At 39.3% G+C, this 17,987-nt stretch overlaps 1 protein-coding gene across 2 annotated transcripts in view; it reads right to left on the bottom strand.

Moving 5' to 3' along the window:
- plch1 (phospholipase C, eta 1) overlaps positions 1-17,987 on the bottom strand; it is a 71,891-nt gene that overhangs the window by 3,762 nt on the left and 50,142 nt on the right. Inside the window, exons 14-23 of one of the 2 annotated variants that reach the window (XM_028574647.1) lie at positions 16,800-16,894; positions 13,701-13,798; positions 12,833-13,012; positions 9,339-9,446; positions 8,251-8,375; positions 7,760-7,844; positions 5,063-5,209; positions 4,568-4,647; positions 4,383-4,442; positions 707-1,094 (exon numbers count right to left, since the gene is read on the bottom strand). In XM_028574647.1, the coding sequence (XP_028430448.1) occupies positions 707-1,094; positions 4,383-4,442; positions 4,568-4,647; positions 5,063-5,209; positions 7,760-7,844; positions 8,251-8,375; positions 9,339-9,446; positions 12,833-13,012; positions 13,701-13,798; positions 16,800-16,894 (1,366 nt within the window). The remainder of the gene's footprint in view (positions 1-706; positions 1,095-4,382; positions 4,443-4,567; positions 4,648-5,062; positions 5,210-7,759; positions 7,845-8,250; positions 8,376-9,338; positions 9,447-12,832; positions 13,013-13,700; positions 13,799-16,799; positions 16,895-17,987) is intronic. The other variant, XM_028574648.1, reaches the window with a different exon arrangement.

Raw genomic sequence — 17,987 nt, 5'->3', positions numbered from 1 at the left:
TACAAGGCAATAGCAATACACAGACAAATGGATCACCAAGTACAACTGTGAAGGGGAAGCTGGAAAATGAGGCTTAAAACAAGAGGTTCAAAAAAGTAAGTTTGTGGACATCAGATTAGGAAAGAGATGGTCAAATGGGATTAGTTTGGTCAAATGGAATCAAATGACACAGGAATATATTTCTCAGACCACTTTCGGACAAAATACACTGGGTGGACGCAATACTGGTATGTTTTTGGACGATGCAACCTTCAGACAATAGGTATTTTAGATTACCTGCAGGAATATCCTAGTCAGTTCTCTACTATAAAGAAGCACAACAAATGAAGATGGGACAGAAAAGGCATGTTAACATGAGTTTTACAAATTTGTAGCAGGATAAGTAAAACTTACATTAATCAACGTCCAAAACAAGACAATGCAAAATGCTGCTTTAAGACATGTCCACTGCAAGCATTTTATCACAAACAAAGTAGCACTTTTGTCCTACAATTTAAAGAACTTACTTAAATAACACAGTATTACTGTTCCCAAAGCCAAAAGTAACTGTCATTGATGCCTTGATGTTAGTATTTGAAAAAACATCATGAATGTTATAAATAATCTTATGCGAATTAAACTAGAATGGATGTAATTTGGGTGTAATTTGCATAATTCCAAAATATACTTAATTCTTTGACTGGGATGATTTAAGAAAAACACCCACCGATGACAGTGTCTGAGCCCATATCATGCTGTTCCTTGTCTGGGGAACAGAGGGATAGCTGCCCTTGCAGCAGCCTGTCTAAGGGCATGGAGATAGGTCTGTGGGTGAGGGGGCCTCGTGGCTGGTAACGCTTCTCCACACCTCCTTCTTTCCCTGACATGTCCTGTGCTCTTGCTCCTGCACCTGTGCCGTTCTTTTGGTCTGATATTGAAGCCAGTGACTCTGATAGTGCCATCTTGGTTTTCTTCCGTCCCTTTGCTGGGGCACTGGCTGTGCGCCGCAGTAGGTGATCACTGATGGAGCGTTTCCGAATGTCACTGGAGTTTGTATCCGCAGAGGACTTGGAAGAACGGTTAAACAAACCCCGGATACCTCGCAGCTGATGACCCTTAGGGCAGGAGAAACAGAACAGGAAAGAAATAAGAGAAGAAAGAGGAGAAAATGTGCTTCTCAGAAATTTTTCACACATTACAGTTTGAAATTAAAGTGTTAATTTTCATGAAACAATGAAATAAAATGTCACATACTTATGGAGAAAATATTTATTCATAATTCAAATTGAAACTCCAAAGAGAAAACGAAGCGAGATAAAATTAAAAATATTATCATTTTACTACTCTACTAGGAAAAATCATGCCGTAATTAAACTTAAAAAAGAAAAAGGAAACTGAAAAAGCAATGTTGAAATGTAAAATGATCATTTGAAAATGTAAAATTCAATGTAAAAAGTCAAATGCAAAAAATGCAAAGCTTAAATATAAATAAACTTATAATTTAAATATAAACTATGTCCACTGTAGTGGACATTTGAGTTTCATTCCTCTCCTTGGAATCTTTTGTGCAAGTCTCTTAATTCCTGCTGTACTGTACAGAGGACATCCTGGGCTTTTCAGTGATGTGTTATTTGATTGGCTGGGAGGCCGGGAACCGCTTCTATCTTTCAATCCAAAATGGACAGCATAGGAACAAGCACATTTTATGGAAAGACAAGAGATGAGTCAAATATTATTTGTCTATGGTTTTGTTACTATGATAATCATATATGTTCTTGTTCATTAAGGTGTTAGGAATCATATATTGAGTTCTGATAGAAACTACATGATGTATCTTTTGAAAAATTTGCCATTTTATGAATGTCAATTATAGTGGACATCAGGACTATCTTCATGTAAATAATGACTCCACATCTACCAAATTTGTCTTTTTTCGTACTCAAATGATCCTGTTGTCCACTACAGTGGACATTCTTTAAATAAATAAAAATAAAAAAATTTAAATTGTAAGATGTTTTTTTAACCTTAAACAGGTATGGAATCACAAAAAAATCTGATTAGGAAAAACAAAATTTTCCTCGGTTCTCAGGAGGAAATCTTTGAAATCTTTTATTGAATGACCGAAACATCAAATAGGATACTTAAAATGTGAAATGGAAAAGCTTAAATAGAAATACTTAAATTAAAATCTCAAATAGAAAAAAAAATGTTGCACTTAATAATTTTCAATTTGAAGTTTTATCTTTTGAATTTTATATTTGGTTATTGCCTTTTGATATTTTAAGATTCTCCATTTCTATTTCTATTTAACATTAAGGCTTTTCATTTTGAAGTGACACTTGTCAATTCAAATGAGGAGGCGTGGCACAACGGCTGGTGGGAGGGGTGGAGACTTCCAGCTGACAGCGGGGTCTCTGGCTTCACTGGCCGGCCGGCGAGTAGACTGTGTTGGCCACTGAAACTAGCTGGCTTGTCACGTTAGACAATTTTTGTCCGCTATTTCACCACTAAATTCACTTCGGAGATTTTTTATGCGAGAAATCAACTATGTAGAGTTTGAAAAAGGGAAGTTTTACAAAATTTCATGGCCAATTGCACATTTGCTCCACTAATTGTCGGACTCTCCAGTCTGACGTGAGAGACCCCGCTGTCAGCTGGAAGTCTCCCGGGTGACAAGACGTCCCAAAAAATTTGGGACAGTCCCGAAAGCCAAGCAATTGTCCCGAATCTCGAATCTTGCCTTAATTGTCCTGAGAATTAGAGTCTCAAGTCTCAAGAGCAGACTCTCGAGTAGTAGCCGGGAGAGTTTAACTACATGTCCCTCCAGCCACACAGAAATCTAAACCTGTGTTCAGTACTCTCAAACATGCCCAAACGTCGATATCTAAAGCAGCAGGGTGCTCTCCTGTTGCAGTCGAGTAGTCATTGTGTTTGTTTTGTTTGTTTCATAATGTATTAATAATAATTGTATTTTTGGGTTTAAATGGCAGACAGATGAATTCTTGAATAAAAATAAATAATTTTGATGCAGAGTTTTGAGATTCATGTCACCCAAAAAGAAAAGGTCTTCAGCCTTGATTTAAAAGAACTGAGAGTTGCAGCGGACCTACATTTAAACAAGTCTGTCGAAGAGAAACGGGTATCTCTCCCTCTGCCTGCTGCGCTGTGGCCGTGTGTGTGTGTGTGTGTGTGTGTGTGTGTGTGTGTGTGTGTCTGTGAGTGAGTTAAACTCCGAAAATGCAGTTAACCACAGGTTGTGTTGTTATGTTTAAACAAACGATCCGTCTTGCCTACAACATTCTCCGAAGTGAATTTAGTGGTGAAATAGTGGACGAAAATTGACGGACTTGAGTACCTCCAGTCTAACGTGACAAGCCAGCTAGTTGCGGCCGACATGGTCTACTCGCCGGCCGGCCAGTGAAGCCAGAGACCCCGCTGTCAGCTGGAAGTCTCCACCCCTCCCACCAGCCGTTGTGCCACACCTCCTCATTTGAATTGACAAGTGTCACTTCAAAATGAAAAGGCTTCATGTTAAATAGAAATAGAAATGGAGAATCTTAAAATGTCAAAAGGCAATAACCAAATGTAAAATTCAAAAGATAAAACTTCAAATTGAAAATTGAAAATTATTAAGTGCAAAATTATTTCTTTTTTTCTATTTGAAATTTTAATTTAAGTATTTCTATTTAAGCTTTTCCATTTCACATTTTGAGTTTCATATTTGATGTTTCTGTCATTCAATATTTCAGTTTAAGCATTTATATTTAAGCTTTGCATTTTAAATTTCATTTTTTACATTGAACTTTGCATTTTCTAATTATCATTTTACATTTCAATTTTGCTTTTTCAGTTTCCTTTTTCTTTTTTAAATTTAATTATGGCATGATTTTTCCTGCTGGAGCTGCTCCCCCCGCGACCCGACACCGGATAAGCGGACGAAGATGGATGGATGGATGATTTTTCCTAGATGAGTAGTAAAATAATATTTTTAATTTGATAACGCTTCGTTTTCTCTTTGGACTTTCAATTTGAATTATGAATAAATATATCCTCCATACATACTGAACTTGTTTCACAGCAAATGTTGACAATGTCATGCTTTTAAATGCATTGCCTGCAGATGGCACCCTTACTCCTTAAGTTACCACAACACGCAATATGCAAGACACCATTGAAAGATGCATGCATGCTTGCATTGCAAATTATTCCATCTTTGTTGAAAATGAGACAACCACAGTTATTTATTTATTTTTAAATGCCCTTATTAGCAAAATGTTTGACTCAGTGGTTTAATGTCACACACAAACAAGTCATTGGACATACGGCTGAACACAAACTGCACTTTTGCATCATGCATTGCTGTTTCATGCAGCACCACACAGAGCCTCAGGGCATCAGGATACCTTGTTAGATCCTAGAAAGTGCATTATGGTAAAGCTGGGGTTCAGGACTAGAGGACTCCACTAGAAAGACAAAGGATTGAGCTTAACTGGATTGATGTGTTGAAAGAAACATGTTTTTTTGTTGTTGCTTTAACTCAGTTGACAAATTAGGGTCAATGCTACAATAAACACTATACACTACTTACCTTCCCATAGACATCATGCACTGACACATGCACAAAGATGGAAGCCTCAGTCATCCCCTCCAAGTAAACATGTCTGTAACCTGTTGTGAGCGAGAGAGAGTGAGTGATAGAGTGAGTCAAAGAAATATGTCAACTGTTATCAGACTGGTAATTGCGAAGTAGTTGCCTAAAGAGAGGGCATCAGGAGTTCAGGCACAACTCTAATGGATGTAAACAACAAAAAATAACCCGCCACGCCACAGGTCTTTTACTATACAAATCAAACAAAGCATGGTTCACTAGACACAAGATAATGTGCCCCATAACCATAGCACTGCCAAAGCCATAAGGGAAATTGTGTGTTTAAGTGTGAGTGAATGAGTGAGTCTGTTTATTTGTGTCTATAATGAGTGTAACTGGTAGTAACAAACTATGCCCCCTCTTAACGTTAATGTCATTCACACACAAAAGGTTTTCTCAAATAAAGCTGAAAACACTGAGGAATTCTGCACAGACCAGGCATCAAGCTGCTGAAGGCAACTGTCCGTTGACCAATGAAGTCCCGTCCAATTGGGTCATGGTCCCAGACAAGGAAGCGCACCAAAACCACATCAGCCATGTGAAGTGTAAAGGACAGAGTTTCCTCCCATACTGGATTAAAACCTGAGGAAAACATACACATATATGTTCATTATAATTAGGATGTGTTTCATCAGTATATCATTAATGTATATCATTAAAGAATGATATATATCTCTTTGGGGACATTAGGGGTGACACCAGCAGACCCCTTTGCTCTGCTTCCTGTATGCCTCTAATTAAATAATCAGATTTGTAATCCCAGCAGTGCTCCACCACCCAAAATCCGTAATGCAGCATCTGTGACTATGGCATTGTTTCATCTCTGCTGTGCTTTTTTTGTTGCTGTTTTTTTTAGGAATGATGGCACTCATTATGACATGAGATATATATATATATATATATATATATATATATATATGTTCCATAGCATATATGTTCCATAGCATGTAAAGTGTAATATAAATATAGTATGTGGCACAGATGAGGTAAAAAGTGTGGCTGCCACATTTATCCAGTCCTTGATTAGGTCATTGTAAATTATCAGAGCCCTCAGAGCTAGATTAGATTGGACTGTATCTTTCTAACTTATATTGTAAAACTACCAACAGAGAGCTGAATCAGGACCCCCTGTTTTGTTCTATGCAAGAGGTTCTCAATCTTTTTTCAGCCAAGGACCCCATACAAAATACAGAATTTACCAGAGACCGCTTCATGGATGTACCTTGAAATAATTTGACAGCCTATTTTTAACACGCCAACAGTCTTGGTTATGTTATATTAGAGAAAAACACAAGAGAAATGAAATGGAAAGCTATTAGACATGTATTAAACATATTTGCAGATTAGAAGGTCATCCATTAACTATTTTTGATTTAAAAATGTAAATATTATTTGTTGGGTTCTCTTCTCGATATTCTCTACTACTGTTTGTCAAAAATATGCAGGCCTGGCTAGATAAAACATGAAATATTTATTACCCACCAACAGGAACTAGTCAGTCTTCTATTAGAAGTAAAAGAATTGCAGCAGCTAGGAAGCTAAAAAGGGGAAAGGCTACACGCTCTTAGATTAAAAGTACATTTTAAAGGAGAATTCCGGTCGATTTCAACACGTAGCTCTGTTGTTTGCCTCTTCTGTACAATGGTGCCGCTGTGTTTTAATGTGCTGGGTAATGTCATTTTTCCCGCAGTGCACTACATTAAAATCAATGCAACACACCTTACAAAAAGCGTGGAGGTTGTCGATATGACTAGGTAAGATGCATGTAAATTGTTGCACCCAACACTGTTGAAATTTACAGCTATATTTTGATTTCTTTGCAGAACACCTGCCATTTTTATCGGCTCGCTTTCGGGTCTGAACTATCCGCAAAGCATGCGCAACTAAGTTATAGGTTGCCAGGTTGAGGCGACAAACAGGTTGAAAATTGTATATGGTGTGTGGATTGTGTGAATAGGATGTGTTTCATACAAGATCTGGCAACTGGTCAACATTAGAAAAACATATTGGTCCAATTATTTATAAAGTTATAAAGTTTGCGCCATGCAAATTACGGGAGTTTCCCGGGAGAAATAACAAACCGGGAGGGGTCCGGGTGATAGGGCTAAAAAAACGGGAGAAACCCGGGAAAAACGGGAGTGTTGGCAGGTATGATTAGAACTCGTCTCCTGCTAGTTGTACTACAGCACTTTTAAAAAAATAAGCATATGCCTATTTCTGAAAATATTTTTGTATCTTTTTTCGGTGTTGTAGTTTGCAGACGATCCTGATGCACTCGTCTTGCCGTCTCAACACCGGAACTAAACAGAGCTGAATTAGCGCGACTTTGGTGCATTTCTTTTACATCTACTGCAGACAAATTCACTGTGTTCACTCGGAAGGAATCACTTCACATGGGTAGGCACTTGGAATGACATTTCAAACATGTTAAGAGGCTAAAAGCACGTTTAAAACTTGCCCTGTTTCAAGCCTCCTGGGGGCAAACTGTAGCAGGAGGATAAAACGGTGAAGGCAACACCGATTGTTTTTGTTTTTCTGGCTAATGACAGCACTCCAAATTTACAAACAGCTACGTGTTGAAATCGACTGGAATTCTGCAATAACTAATTTTACGGTCACTTGGGGGCAGCTGAAACAAGTCGTGAACACAACACTGACATATCATCACCTTTTAATGGATATGGTGAATGTAAGTCCAATATTCACTCTTGTTTAGCTCTGCTTTAGGTCTCTACCAACTCCTAAGGGAAATATTTGTCTTTTTAGTTTCTAAATCCTCCACTATGTTTACCAGCTAGTGAATGACTGTGCCTGTTTGGTGCTAAGCAGGTAGTGTACCGTGGGATTTTAGAGCTTTTTTACTGAAAACAGTTCCTGCTGCGGCTGAAAATGATGCTATGAGAGCGGTGAGAGTGAACCAAAACAGGACAGCTAAACAATGAGCTGAAACTCGATCATTCTCTGTAGATTCGTCACTACGAGCGACCCCTTTCACATTGTCTCCACATTGTCATTTGATACATTGTTATTAAAATATCTATTACAGCCATTTTAAGCAATTTTCCGTTGATGACATGTTCTTCAGTGGTTCAGTGAGTTTGTGATGTTCAAGTTGATCTGTGTGTGTCTAACCGTTGTCATCAACAACTCGTGTCTGTTCCTTGCAGCAATCAACTGGCAGGCCAATAATCTCCACTTCGACGAATGGATCAATAATCTGATAGAGGAGAAAGGGGAAAAATAAATTATGATTTTATTTTATGACGAGAGCAAGTTGAACATTTCTGAGTAGTCAAACATAATAGTGTGCACTTGCGTGTTTTTCTGTGTGAAAAAGACAGATGTAGAAAGTGTGTGTGTGTGTGTGTGTGTGTGTGTGTGTGTGTGTGTGTGTATGTGAGCGCACAGTGTGTGTGTGTGTGTGTGTGTGTGTGTGTGTGTGTGTGTGTGTGTGTGTAGAATGTGTGTGTGTGAGAAAGAGACAGATGTAGAATGTGAGTGCACAGTGTGTGTGTGTGTGTGTGTGTGTGTGTGTGTGTGTGTGTGTGTGTGTGTGTGTGTGTGTGTGTGTGTGAGAGAGAGAGAGAGAGAGAGAGAGAGAGAGTGTTTTGGTGTGTTTATACCTCTCCACGGTCCCCCAGCATGGAGTCTGGTGGTTTAGGCAGCTGCTGTCCACTAATGATCTTGAGAACGAGTTGCTTCTTGGGGTAAGCTGGAAGCGGGTCATCACAGAATGGGTTGAAGGAGCCTGGAGGGAATGAAAGAAAGCAGAGCAAGAAATTTGATTTATGCCATCACTCAATCCTGAAATCCAATTCTCTTTCATTATTGTTTGTTCCCATTATGTGCAATATTTATATGCAAAATAAACGGTGAAAATAACATATACACACATCTCTGTAACTTATTAGATAATGTTGACTTGACTTGTGGTTACAGTTACATTCACGCCTACTAGAGAGCACACATTTTGTATCCTCTCAATAAGCATTGCATCTTAAACTATACAGTACATGTGCAGGAAGGCCGTGAAAAAACATCCATGCCTCCGGTTTGTTGTGTAGCTGACTTAGTTGGATATCTAATATCAAATGAGATGAGATTGTCTTTATAAACTCATGTGGTGCGGAAAAACATACAGTGGGTTTCAGATTCAGTGGGGATCTCAAAATTTCCAAGGTTAGCAAATATGTCACATTGAATTACAGGAAAATATATGCAATATAATCTATCTATACATATGTATATAATTAAAGAAAATGTATCACTTATTTCTATTTCCTGTAATTGTGTACCAATAAAAACAAGGCTTGTCTCTTCTTGCATTTGCATTGAAATGTCATATACTGTAGGTTTAATGAAGCAAACGCATAGAAAATATATTGTAGTGTAAAAGGTTTTTATTTAAATGGAAAATAAAGAGTAAACGAAAATAATAATAGTAATAATAGCAAAAATAATATATAGGTTACACATTTACAGTTCCCTAACCCCATGTACTGTATGTATGTATGTATGTATGTGGTGTCATCCAGTATGGTTCCATTCTTACACATACCTGTGCTGTCCCTAAGCCTATAACTTATTATTGCATACATCCAAACTAAAAACCACTGATTTGTGCTTCAGTTTTTATTTGTATGAATGAAAAATATTTTGTATGTATGTATTGGTGCTTATTTGTGTGCATGCGGTCCATTTCTTGCCATACCTTTACACATGGGAGGGGGCTTGAGGACGTAGCCAATACCTCCATTCACCATAAACTTGGCTCTGTTGAGCTGCATCATCCTGCCCTCTGTCTGATAGTTCAGAGCAACTGAAAAAGAAAGAAAGAACATTTATTTAGATACTACTGTCACTAAACCTGCCCACGTAGGATATTATTTTTTCTAATTACAGTGTCCGAATTACGTGGGAGCCAGAGGGAGCCGAGCTCCCATAGAATGAGGACTGGCTCATGAAAGCACCAAAGTCAAAAATCTGAGGGGGTCTCTCATATCTGAAGGTGTCTGCCATATGTGGCATTGTAATTTAATCTTAATCAACGCTCATTATCCATCCCTGTGCGATCTCTTACCATTAAAGATGTTAAATTAAAATATAGGCTACGTAGACCTGAGCCTACCCTACGCTCCTGAACGCAGCATGACTGCACTTCACCACCACACCACTAGGCTACGTGAGCAAACCGCATACGATCGATTTCACAGCACTTGCAAGTCCGAAGAAGTGATCTTGCTTTTGTCATTAGTTTTGTTTTCAATAACTTTGTAAACAGTGGAAGTAAGCCAACAGCTACGTGCAAGGTGTAACGTCGGACTTCATCAGGCATCTCAAAACGCACCCAAGCAGGTCAGTCACTCACACGCTAATGTGAAAGAGACGTTATTTAGCATATATCGTCACAGGTAACAAGCTAACCATCGCTAAGTGTTGTGCTAATGCTGGGAACAGGCAAATTATATCTTTATAGTTAGTAGTTGCTGAGGCTCAGAAATCCATGGCGCACAGGAGGCAGGACGCACTGATCCACCTCCCCAGGAACAAACGCTGTGTTGGGGGGGCAAACTCATGTGATGCGTAATTGATCCCGTGGATGATTTGTAGGCTATTAAGTGAACAAGGTGTACCCGGTCCACCAAACACTGGGTCTTAATTCTGCACATATTTCTGTTACTGTAGTCCTATTTACTATTTCATTATGCGTGGCGCAGCGGATCCGTGCGCACTGTCACCTGCCGTGGAGACGCTGGCCTCGCTAACCTCTCCTCCTCTGAGTCGGGTCTCTCTCGCACTGGACTACTACTGAACGTACTAATGCTTAGAAAATAAATTGCATTACATCAGTGAGTTCAAACTGCTTATTGTGTGTAATTTGGACTGATGTTGAGATGCATGTTGTTCTGTAACTTGTGTGGCGCTGCTATTATGCTCTTGATTTCCACTTCGACATTAGACATTTTTTTGAATGAAAGACGTTACATTTAGAATATATGATATCATCACAGGTAACAAGCTAACCGTGGCAAAGTGTTGTGCTAATGCTGGGAACAGGCACATTGTATCTTTATAGTTGTATCCATATAATGTGACAGACTTAGGTTAATATTTCACCAGGTCTGATGGCTAGAGGGATGTGTTAAGTAGACCCCATAAAGTTATTCCACAACTGATTTTAATACTGTACTGTCTGGACTAGGGCTGGACCCGAATATTCAAATATTCGTTCGGTGGGTTGGTATTCGATTTGAAAATTTGACATTCGAATATTCGTTTTTTTAATTTTTAATTTAATTTTATTTTGGTTTATTTATTTTCTGCATTTATCTCTCGTTCACACTCCAGTCCAGTTGGTGGCGGTAATGCACATTTAAGTTGGTTTGCCAACCGCCAATAAACTAAAAAGAAGAAGAAGATACTGTCGGTACACAATGACGCCCACTTCGAGCATTTAGCAAGCTGGGCAGAGAAGCTAGCGGAGATAACAAGTGCGGAAATGGAAAACTGTTTCACGTTTTTCCGTTGTGATTTGGACAGAAACTTCAACATTGTGAGGCGAAGAGATCGTTTTGGAATATAAAGCTTGGATATTACATTTCCTTGGACTCTTGGGGATTTATGAAAATCAAGTTTTGGTCAAAATACCACTTTGTTGCTGAAAGGACTACAAAAACAGGTATGCATGCACTCTTGGCTGCGCAGATTACGGCTGAATTGTTTTATTTTCTGTTACTTTGTAACCGCTGTGTACATGGCTGTATATTGTAAAGATGTAATGCTTTAAAGTAATAAAAACAATCATGAGTGGAAGTTTTATCGAGGTTACAGCGACGCCCCAGTCACAAAGTGTCCCGTTGACGAGACGGTGATCCTTGAGAGGTTAAAAGTTTAATTCTGAACGCGTCTGGCCTGTCTATCTATATTGCACCAAATACGACACTGCGCTCCCTTGTGAAGTCGTTTGGATGAAAGGTTCTCAAAATAATCAAAATGCAAACAAACAAACAGACACATGGAGATTCCTGCCTTTATTAGAGATAATAATATGTTCAGCCCCCTCTCTCCGAAGCTTCGAATATTCGATGCTCATTACTACCAAAGCTTTGAAGCTCAAAAAATGGTATTCGGACCAGCCCTAGTCTGGAAATGCTTTGAATTCATAAGATTTATGGGAAAGATCAGATAGCCAGAGACTTGACTTGAACTCGTGGCAAAAGATTCTGCTGTGTGCATACTGCGCAAAAGTGCCACTCGCGCCTAGGTTATTTAATTGTATAGCCTTGTTAGGCTATGCGCAGGGTGTGCCAACTTTTTTTATGAGATAGAGAGACCCCCTTGAAGACAAAAAGATAATTCGAACACTGATTATTATCCAGATATTGGTGGAGTAAACTGTGAAAATCCCTGAGGATGCTCAATAGTCTGCAGCAAAAATCATGTGAGGAGACTGATTTGTCAGGTAAAGTCATTTTGCATTCACCAAATCTTCCTCTTTGTTTCATTCATTAAGGATGTGTGGAAATACAACCTTGAAACCTTAATTAGAAAAACCAGATGAGAAAGGAAACCAGCAGAAACTAAAAGGAAGAATCACAGTTGTTTCAAAGATAATTAAGATCAGTGGTTGGCGTTTATTTATCTTTTTTTCTTCGCAACTGGGAGCTCAATATTGCTCTCTGAATTTAACAGATTCATTTTTTTATTTTTTTATTGGCTGGGACAGGCAAGGATTCCTTGGATCTTGGATTTCCTAACACTGCTCATTTCTGAATGGATAAAAATATTTCTGTTCTGACTCCTTTTCAAGAGTGTATCTACTTTTTATTTATGTATGTATTTCTCCCTAATCCTCACAATTTCCTGATCCAGCTGTAGCCCTACAACTAAACTTGCACACTCAATCACACACTACATGCAAATACAAACCATACACACACATAACTTGCACAACTGAGTTAGTGTTCACACTCCATACCAATTAGTCTCTGCACACATGACCACTGGCAAACTAAACAATGTGATGTGTTTAAGTGAAATGGGTAGTGTGCCGGCCACAAAGGAAATGCATGTGTGCATGCATTTGGTATGCAGTGTCAATTTATGTGTTATGACAGGTATGTGGCTAAAGGGAAGACACCTGGTTTCATCAACAGACTACCTCCATACAGGTCAAAAGCTTAGAGCGTTAGACAGCTGTCTTACCCAACTGACAGCCCACGTTCCAGTAGAACTGGGGGTTGAAATTGGATGAGTCGATACGATAGGCTGAGGGATAAATCCGTGACAGCTGCCTCTGGTTAAAAGCCAGGAACTGTTCGGCTCTGTGATTGACCAGAGATTGGGCTCTGGTCTCGCTGAATGACAGAACATCACCTGGAGTACCTGAAAAGAAACATGGGTTATGTCTCAGAGGTAAACAGCGTGCGATTTGTGACTTGTTTTTTTTTTTTTTTTTATAATCGTGCACAACCAAACAAAATCCCCCTTCCAATACCATGGATATAGCGCCACTCGGCCAGCAATGCCAGAACACTTATGCACTTCAATATCCAATGGAAAATAATCTTAAAATGAAATAGCACAACATGGTGTCAACATACAGTAATAAAACACAGCGTCCTTCACTATGCAGCAAAAACAAAATACCTTTACACAGGAAACGCTTGTTCATTCCTTGGTAGTGGTTTTAATCTAAATCCAATCTTTTTCCTAAACTTAACGAGTTGTTTTGGTCCCTAAATTTAACTGTCAGTGCTGCATGACGCTCATTTTTTCTGGCTTAACTCAATTACCATGGCCCCCGAAAGGACCGTCTCTGAGGGGGGGGGGGATACATTCTGTCCCCACTGGGGATAAAAAAATAATTCAGCAGAGGCAGGTACATGTAGACCAGAAAGGGGGAAATCCTCCCTGGCAAATTGCACCCTGGAGGTAAAGATTGCAATGTGTGTGTGTGTGTGTGTGTGTGTGTGTGTGTGTGTGTGTGTGTGTGTGTGTGTGTGTGTGTGTGTGTGTGTGTGTGTGTGTGTGTGTGTGTGTAAAGGTGTCAGAGCTTTGTTTGGTGTTTCACCTTCATTCAGACACTCCTGTGAGGCAACAGAGTTGGTGAACACCACCAGGTTTGACAGATCTCGACTCAGTTTCATCGTCTTCCTCTTCCTTCCTCCCCTACAACAATTGCCAGATGACAGAAGACAATTGAGAGGACAGAGGGGAGTGAGTGAGACCATGTACAGTAAAGATATGAGACAGGTAAAGTAGGAAGACATGCACACACTCATATAGCTGCTTACGAATTTAGAGTGGCAAAAGCAAAGCAAGGCAAGAGAGGATTGTCCATCAGTGAGGCAGCCTGCAAACGGCAGGAAAGAGCATCAAAGGCAAAAAGCTTCATGGGGACCAGAGCACATGTAGTGCAGCAAGATTCCACACATACACACACAGTCATGCACAAAGGCAGTCAGACATCCACATAGCCACTCAGACACATGCTTTTAGGAATCTGTATTGTGACATGCATGTATGAATATGCAACCAGATACTGGGAGAACAAAGAGAGACAAAGGCTTTATACGCAGCGAGCGCTCAAGGGAGAGAAACACAGCTGCATTCCCATACTTCCTGCCCAATGCTCACGCACAAACAAGAAGGAAAAGCGAGCCAGAGGTGGACAAACAATGTGTGTGAAAGAAAACTGGGATATATTCAAGGTGCAGATAAAACTAGTGAATCACATCAGTTTTAATAACTGTGAAAGAAAGAAGACACTTTCAATTGTGATTTGGGTCTCTTTCATATGTGAATATCTAATTTGTGGCAAAGGAACGTGTATCCCAATACTGATACTACTGAGGGCACTGAGAGAAGACATTTACTGTATGTTACTCCATTGCAAAAAAAAATTATGACTCCATACTCATACTTGAGGGAAGGAGGACAGCAGCTGTGGAGGTTTTCAGTGGAGGGACAGTCAGGTGGAATATTGTCTGTGCAATTACATTACATGTCATTTAGCGGACTCTTTTATCCAAAGCGACTTACAATTGCTACATACGTCAGAGGCCACACCTCTGGAGCAACTAGGGCTTAAGTGTCTTGCTCAGGGACACATTGGTTGATGTATCGCAGTGGGAATTGAACCCAGATCTCCCAGAGCAAAGGCATGTGTCAAATCCACTGCTTCATCACCACCCAATTCAAACAAAGTGACAGTAGCAGTAAAAAGTAAATTTACTCAAGTATATAACAACTTTTAGTTACTTTAGTTGAGTATTTCCATTTTTAGCTTCTTCATACGTCTACTCCACTAGATTTCAGAAAGAAATATTTCACTTTTTACTCTACTCCATTTATATCACAATTACAGTTATTACTTTTAAGATTATTAAGACTTTATTAACAAAAATATTTTATCGGTTTATAAAATGATTATAGGTTAAACTACTTAAAAGTATAAAAAGCAGTTAAAGTCAGCCCCACCTTGACCAACTACAACTTTCAGTGTGCTGTGTGACTTTTGAACACTGCCACTCTGGCCACAAATAATAATTATGGATAATTTATTAGTTATGGATTCAACTTTTCCTTTTTTTATTAGGAATAGTGTGTTATTTATTGTGCTTTAATGCATCAAAAATAATAATCAAATATAGCCAGCAGGGGTCATCTTACAAAATGGCCATTTTTGATATTTCCAAGTCACTTTTGTTGCCAGTTCCACTGTACTTTCACTAATGTAAAATATTGTATGCAGGAGTTTAACATGTAACAGAGTATTTTTATAGTGTGGTGTTGCTACTTTTACTTAATAAATTATGTTATTCTGCAACCACTGGTCACATGAGAATGGATTTCATGTCAAAGCAAAACTCAATATAATATATTGAATAAAAGAAGCAGCCACAGCTGAATAACATTTTCATCATCTTTTTCTGATGATATTATGCTATAATAAACACTGCTGTGAGCCACTGGAGCTGTGTGATAACACTATGGGCCCTATCTTGCACTCAGCGCAATTGCCTTTGTACACTGACATGTATTATTCCTATTTTGCACCCGACGCACAGCGGACTTTTATTCGTCGGTAAATTAGGGAATGTATTTGCGAGGTGTTCAGGGACAAACGTTCCCTGGTGCTATTTTGCAGTTTCAGAAAACAATTCCGCCACAGACCAGGAAAAACCTAGTCTACCATACATAATTACAAGGAAAAATATTACTGAAAATGCGCTTCAGGTGTTTGGATAGGTCAGAAGGCACTTTACAATACAGTCCTCAAAAAGTCGCAGCATTCTTTGTGGCTTGTTGTGTCTTAAACAACATTTCCATGAATCATGAATGTGTTGATGACATAAATGAGGAAATATTAGAGGACTTAAGGAGACGTGATGTTGAACTACGGCGGGAGTGGACACTCCGGCGGGATCTGGTCTAGGAGTGGCAATGCGCGATGCCCTCTTGGTGGAGCAGGTGGACGCGGGTGCGCCAGGCAAATCCGCCGTCATAATAGCAATCCGCCATGAAACAAGTGCGCCTGCTCTTAGATATTACGCTCCGATTGGTTTATTGCACATTACGCCCAAACCACACCTAGCTACTTCAGACCAAACCATTTTAGATTTGCGTTGGGTGCAAGAGTCATTTATCCCGCCGGTATAATAGCAACAGCGCCCGAGATCCGCCCACAAAGCTACTTGCGTTTCACGTTTGATACTTGCGTTTCAGATTGTTAAAATAGGGCCCTATATGTGATTCCTCTAATCTTCAACTCAATTGTATTTTTCATGGGTGTTCGGTCTTTAGTGTTTTGCACTTGTAAGTCAGTTCAGTAAAGTGACTCAATACATTAAACCAGCAAGTCATGATATAGCTGCAAGGCTCGCAGAGTGAACACAGCCTAGCATTCCTGCTGTCCTTCATTTACTGTAAATGTGTTAAAGGTGATACATAAAAGAAGAATGAATCAAAACCAATTAGGCTTCCCTCTCTTTACTGCCAGTGGTAGCTCTGGGCTTGAAGTCCATTATTCTTTCCCTCACACAAATGACTGCATAAGCCGTAGTGGTTTGCATAGCACTACTCTTCAATACACCCAGCAGTCAGCAACTATCAAACCTCCCTGCTGTCAGGGATTGTCAGTGTTGTAGCGAGGCAGGTCAAAGGTCACCTATTGAACTGTCCTCCGGCCTCCCTCCCAGAACTCTCCTGAATGTCCTCCTCCTTGTCCACGCTTTGGCACGACAGCCTCGATTTGGAGTGCCTCTGGACAATGGAAACACACAATATATAAATTTAACACACACACACACACACACACACACACACACACACACACACACACACACACACACACACACACACACACACACACACACACACACAATAATAAAGGCAGTTTGAGTGTCTGGTTGTGCATGCTGGTGGGTGTTTCATGCAAAACGTATGTAATTATAGCAAGTGTGTAGTTTGTGAAGTGTGCTTTTATTTCTGAGAGAAGCAACATCTCTATTGGGGCTAAAGTGGAGTTGAGGAGAGGATGAGGGTCGCAGTAATTACAGGGTTTAGGCCGGTTGCCAACAGATTACATGCACCCATGCATGCACGCATATATATACACACGTGGGAGGATGCATAATATGCAAAGAGGGAGGCATAAAAGAATGAAGAGGAGATGTGAGTGGGTAAACAGAGGACAGGATAGAGGAAGGTAAAATGAAGCAAATTGATAGAAAAAGAAATTCAGAGTGGCAAATAGTAGCATAAAAATAAGGGAACGTAGAAGAAATGTAACAAAAACACCCACACATACAACTTTATTGTCCAAATCTATATAATACCGTAAAATGAGATTGAAGTACTGTCTCAAAAGAAAACTTGAAGGAAAATAAAACATCTTAACCAATTTCACTGAGTGAAAAACATAGACTTTAGAGAGGAACTAAAGCATGACAGCACATGCTTTTGATCTGCATGTGTAATTCACAGATACAGTGCTGCTCATGAGTATAGGAACCCATGCTAAAGTTGACTAAAAAGAGGAATAAAAAAAAAAAATCATCTTTTGGAAATTGATCTTAATGCCTTAATTAAGAAAATGAGGAAAAGTCCAACCTTTAAGGACACCAATTTTCTTTGTGAATGAATAATGTATCGTAAATAAATAAATGTTCTTCCTTAAAATACGGGGGGCATAAGTAAGTACACCCCTATGTTAAATTCCCATAGAGACAGGCATATCTTTATTTTTAAAGGCCAGTTATTTCATGGATCCAGGATACTATGCATCCTGATAAAGTTCCCTTGGAATCAAAATAGCCCCACATCATCACATACCCTTCACCACACCTAGAGATTG

The sequence above is a fragment of the Perca flavescens genome, chromosome 3 (assembly GCF_004354835.1).
Source record: "Perca flavescens isolate YP-PL-M2 chromosome 3, PFLA_1.0, whole genome shotgun sequence".
NCBI lineage: Eukaryota > Metazoa > Chordata > Actinopteri > Perciformes > Percidae > Perca > Perca flavescens.
Note: the sequence above shows the minus strand (reverse complement) of the source record. Positions and strands in the feature narration are given on the sequence as shown.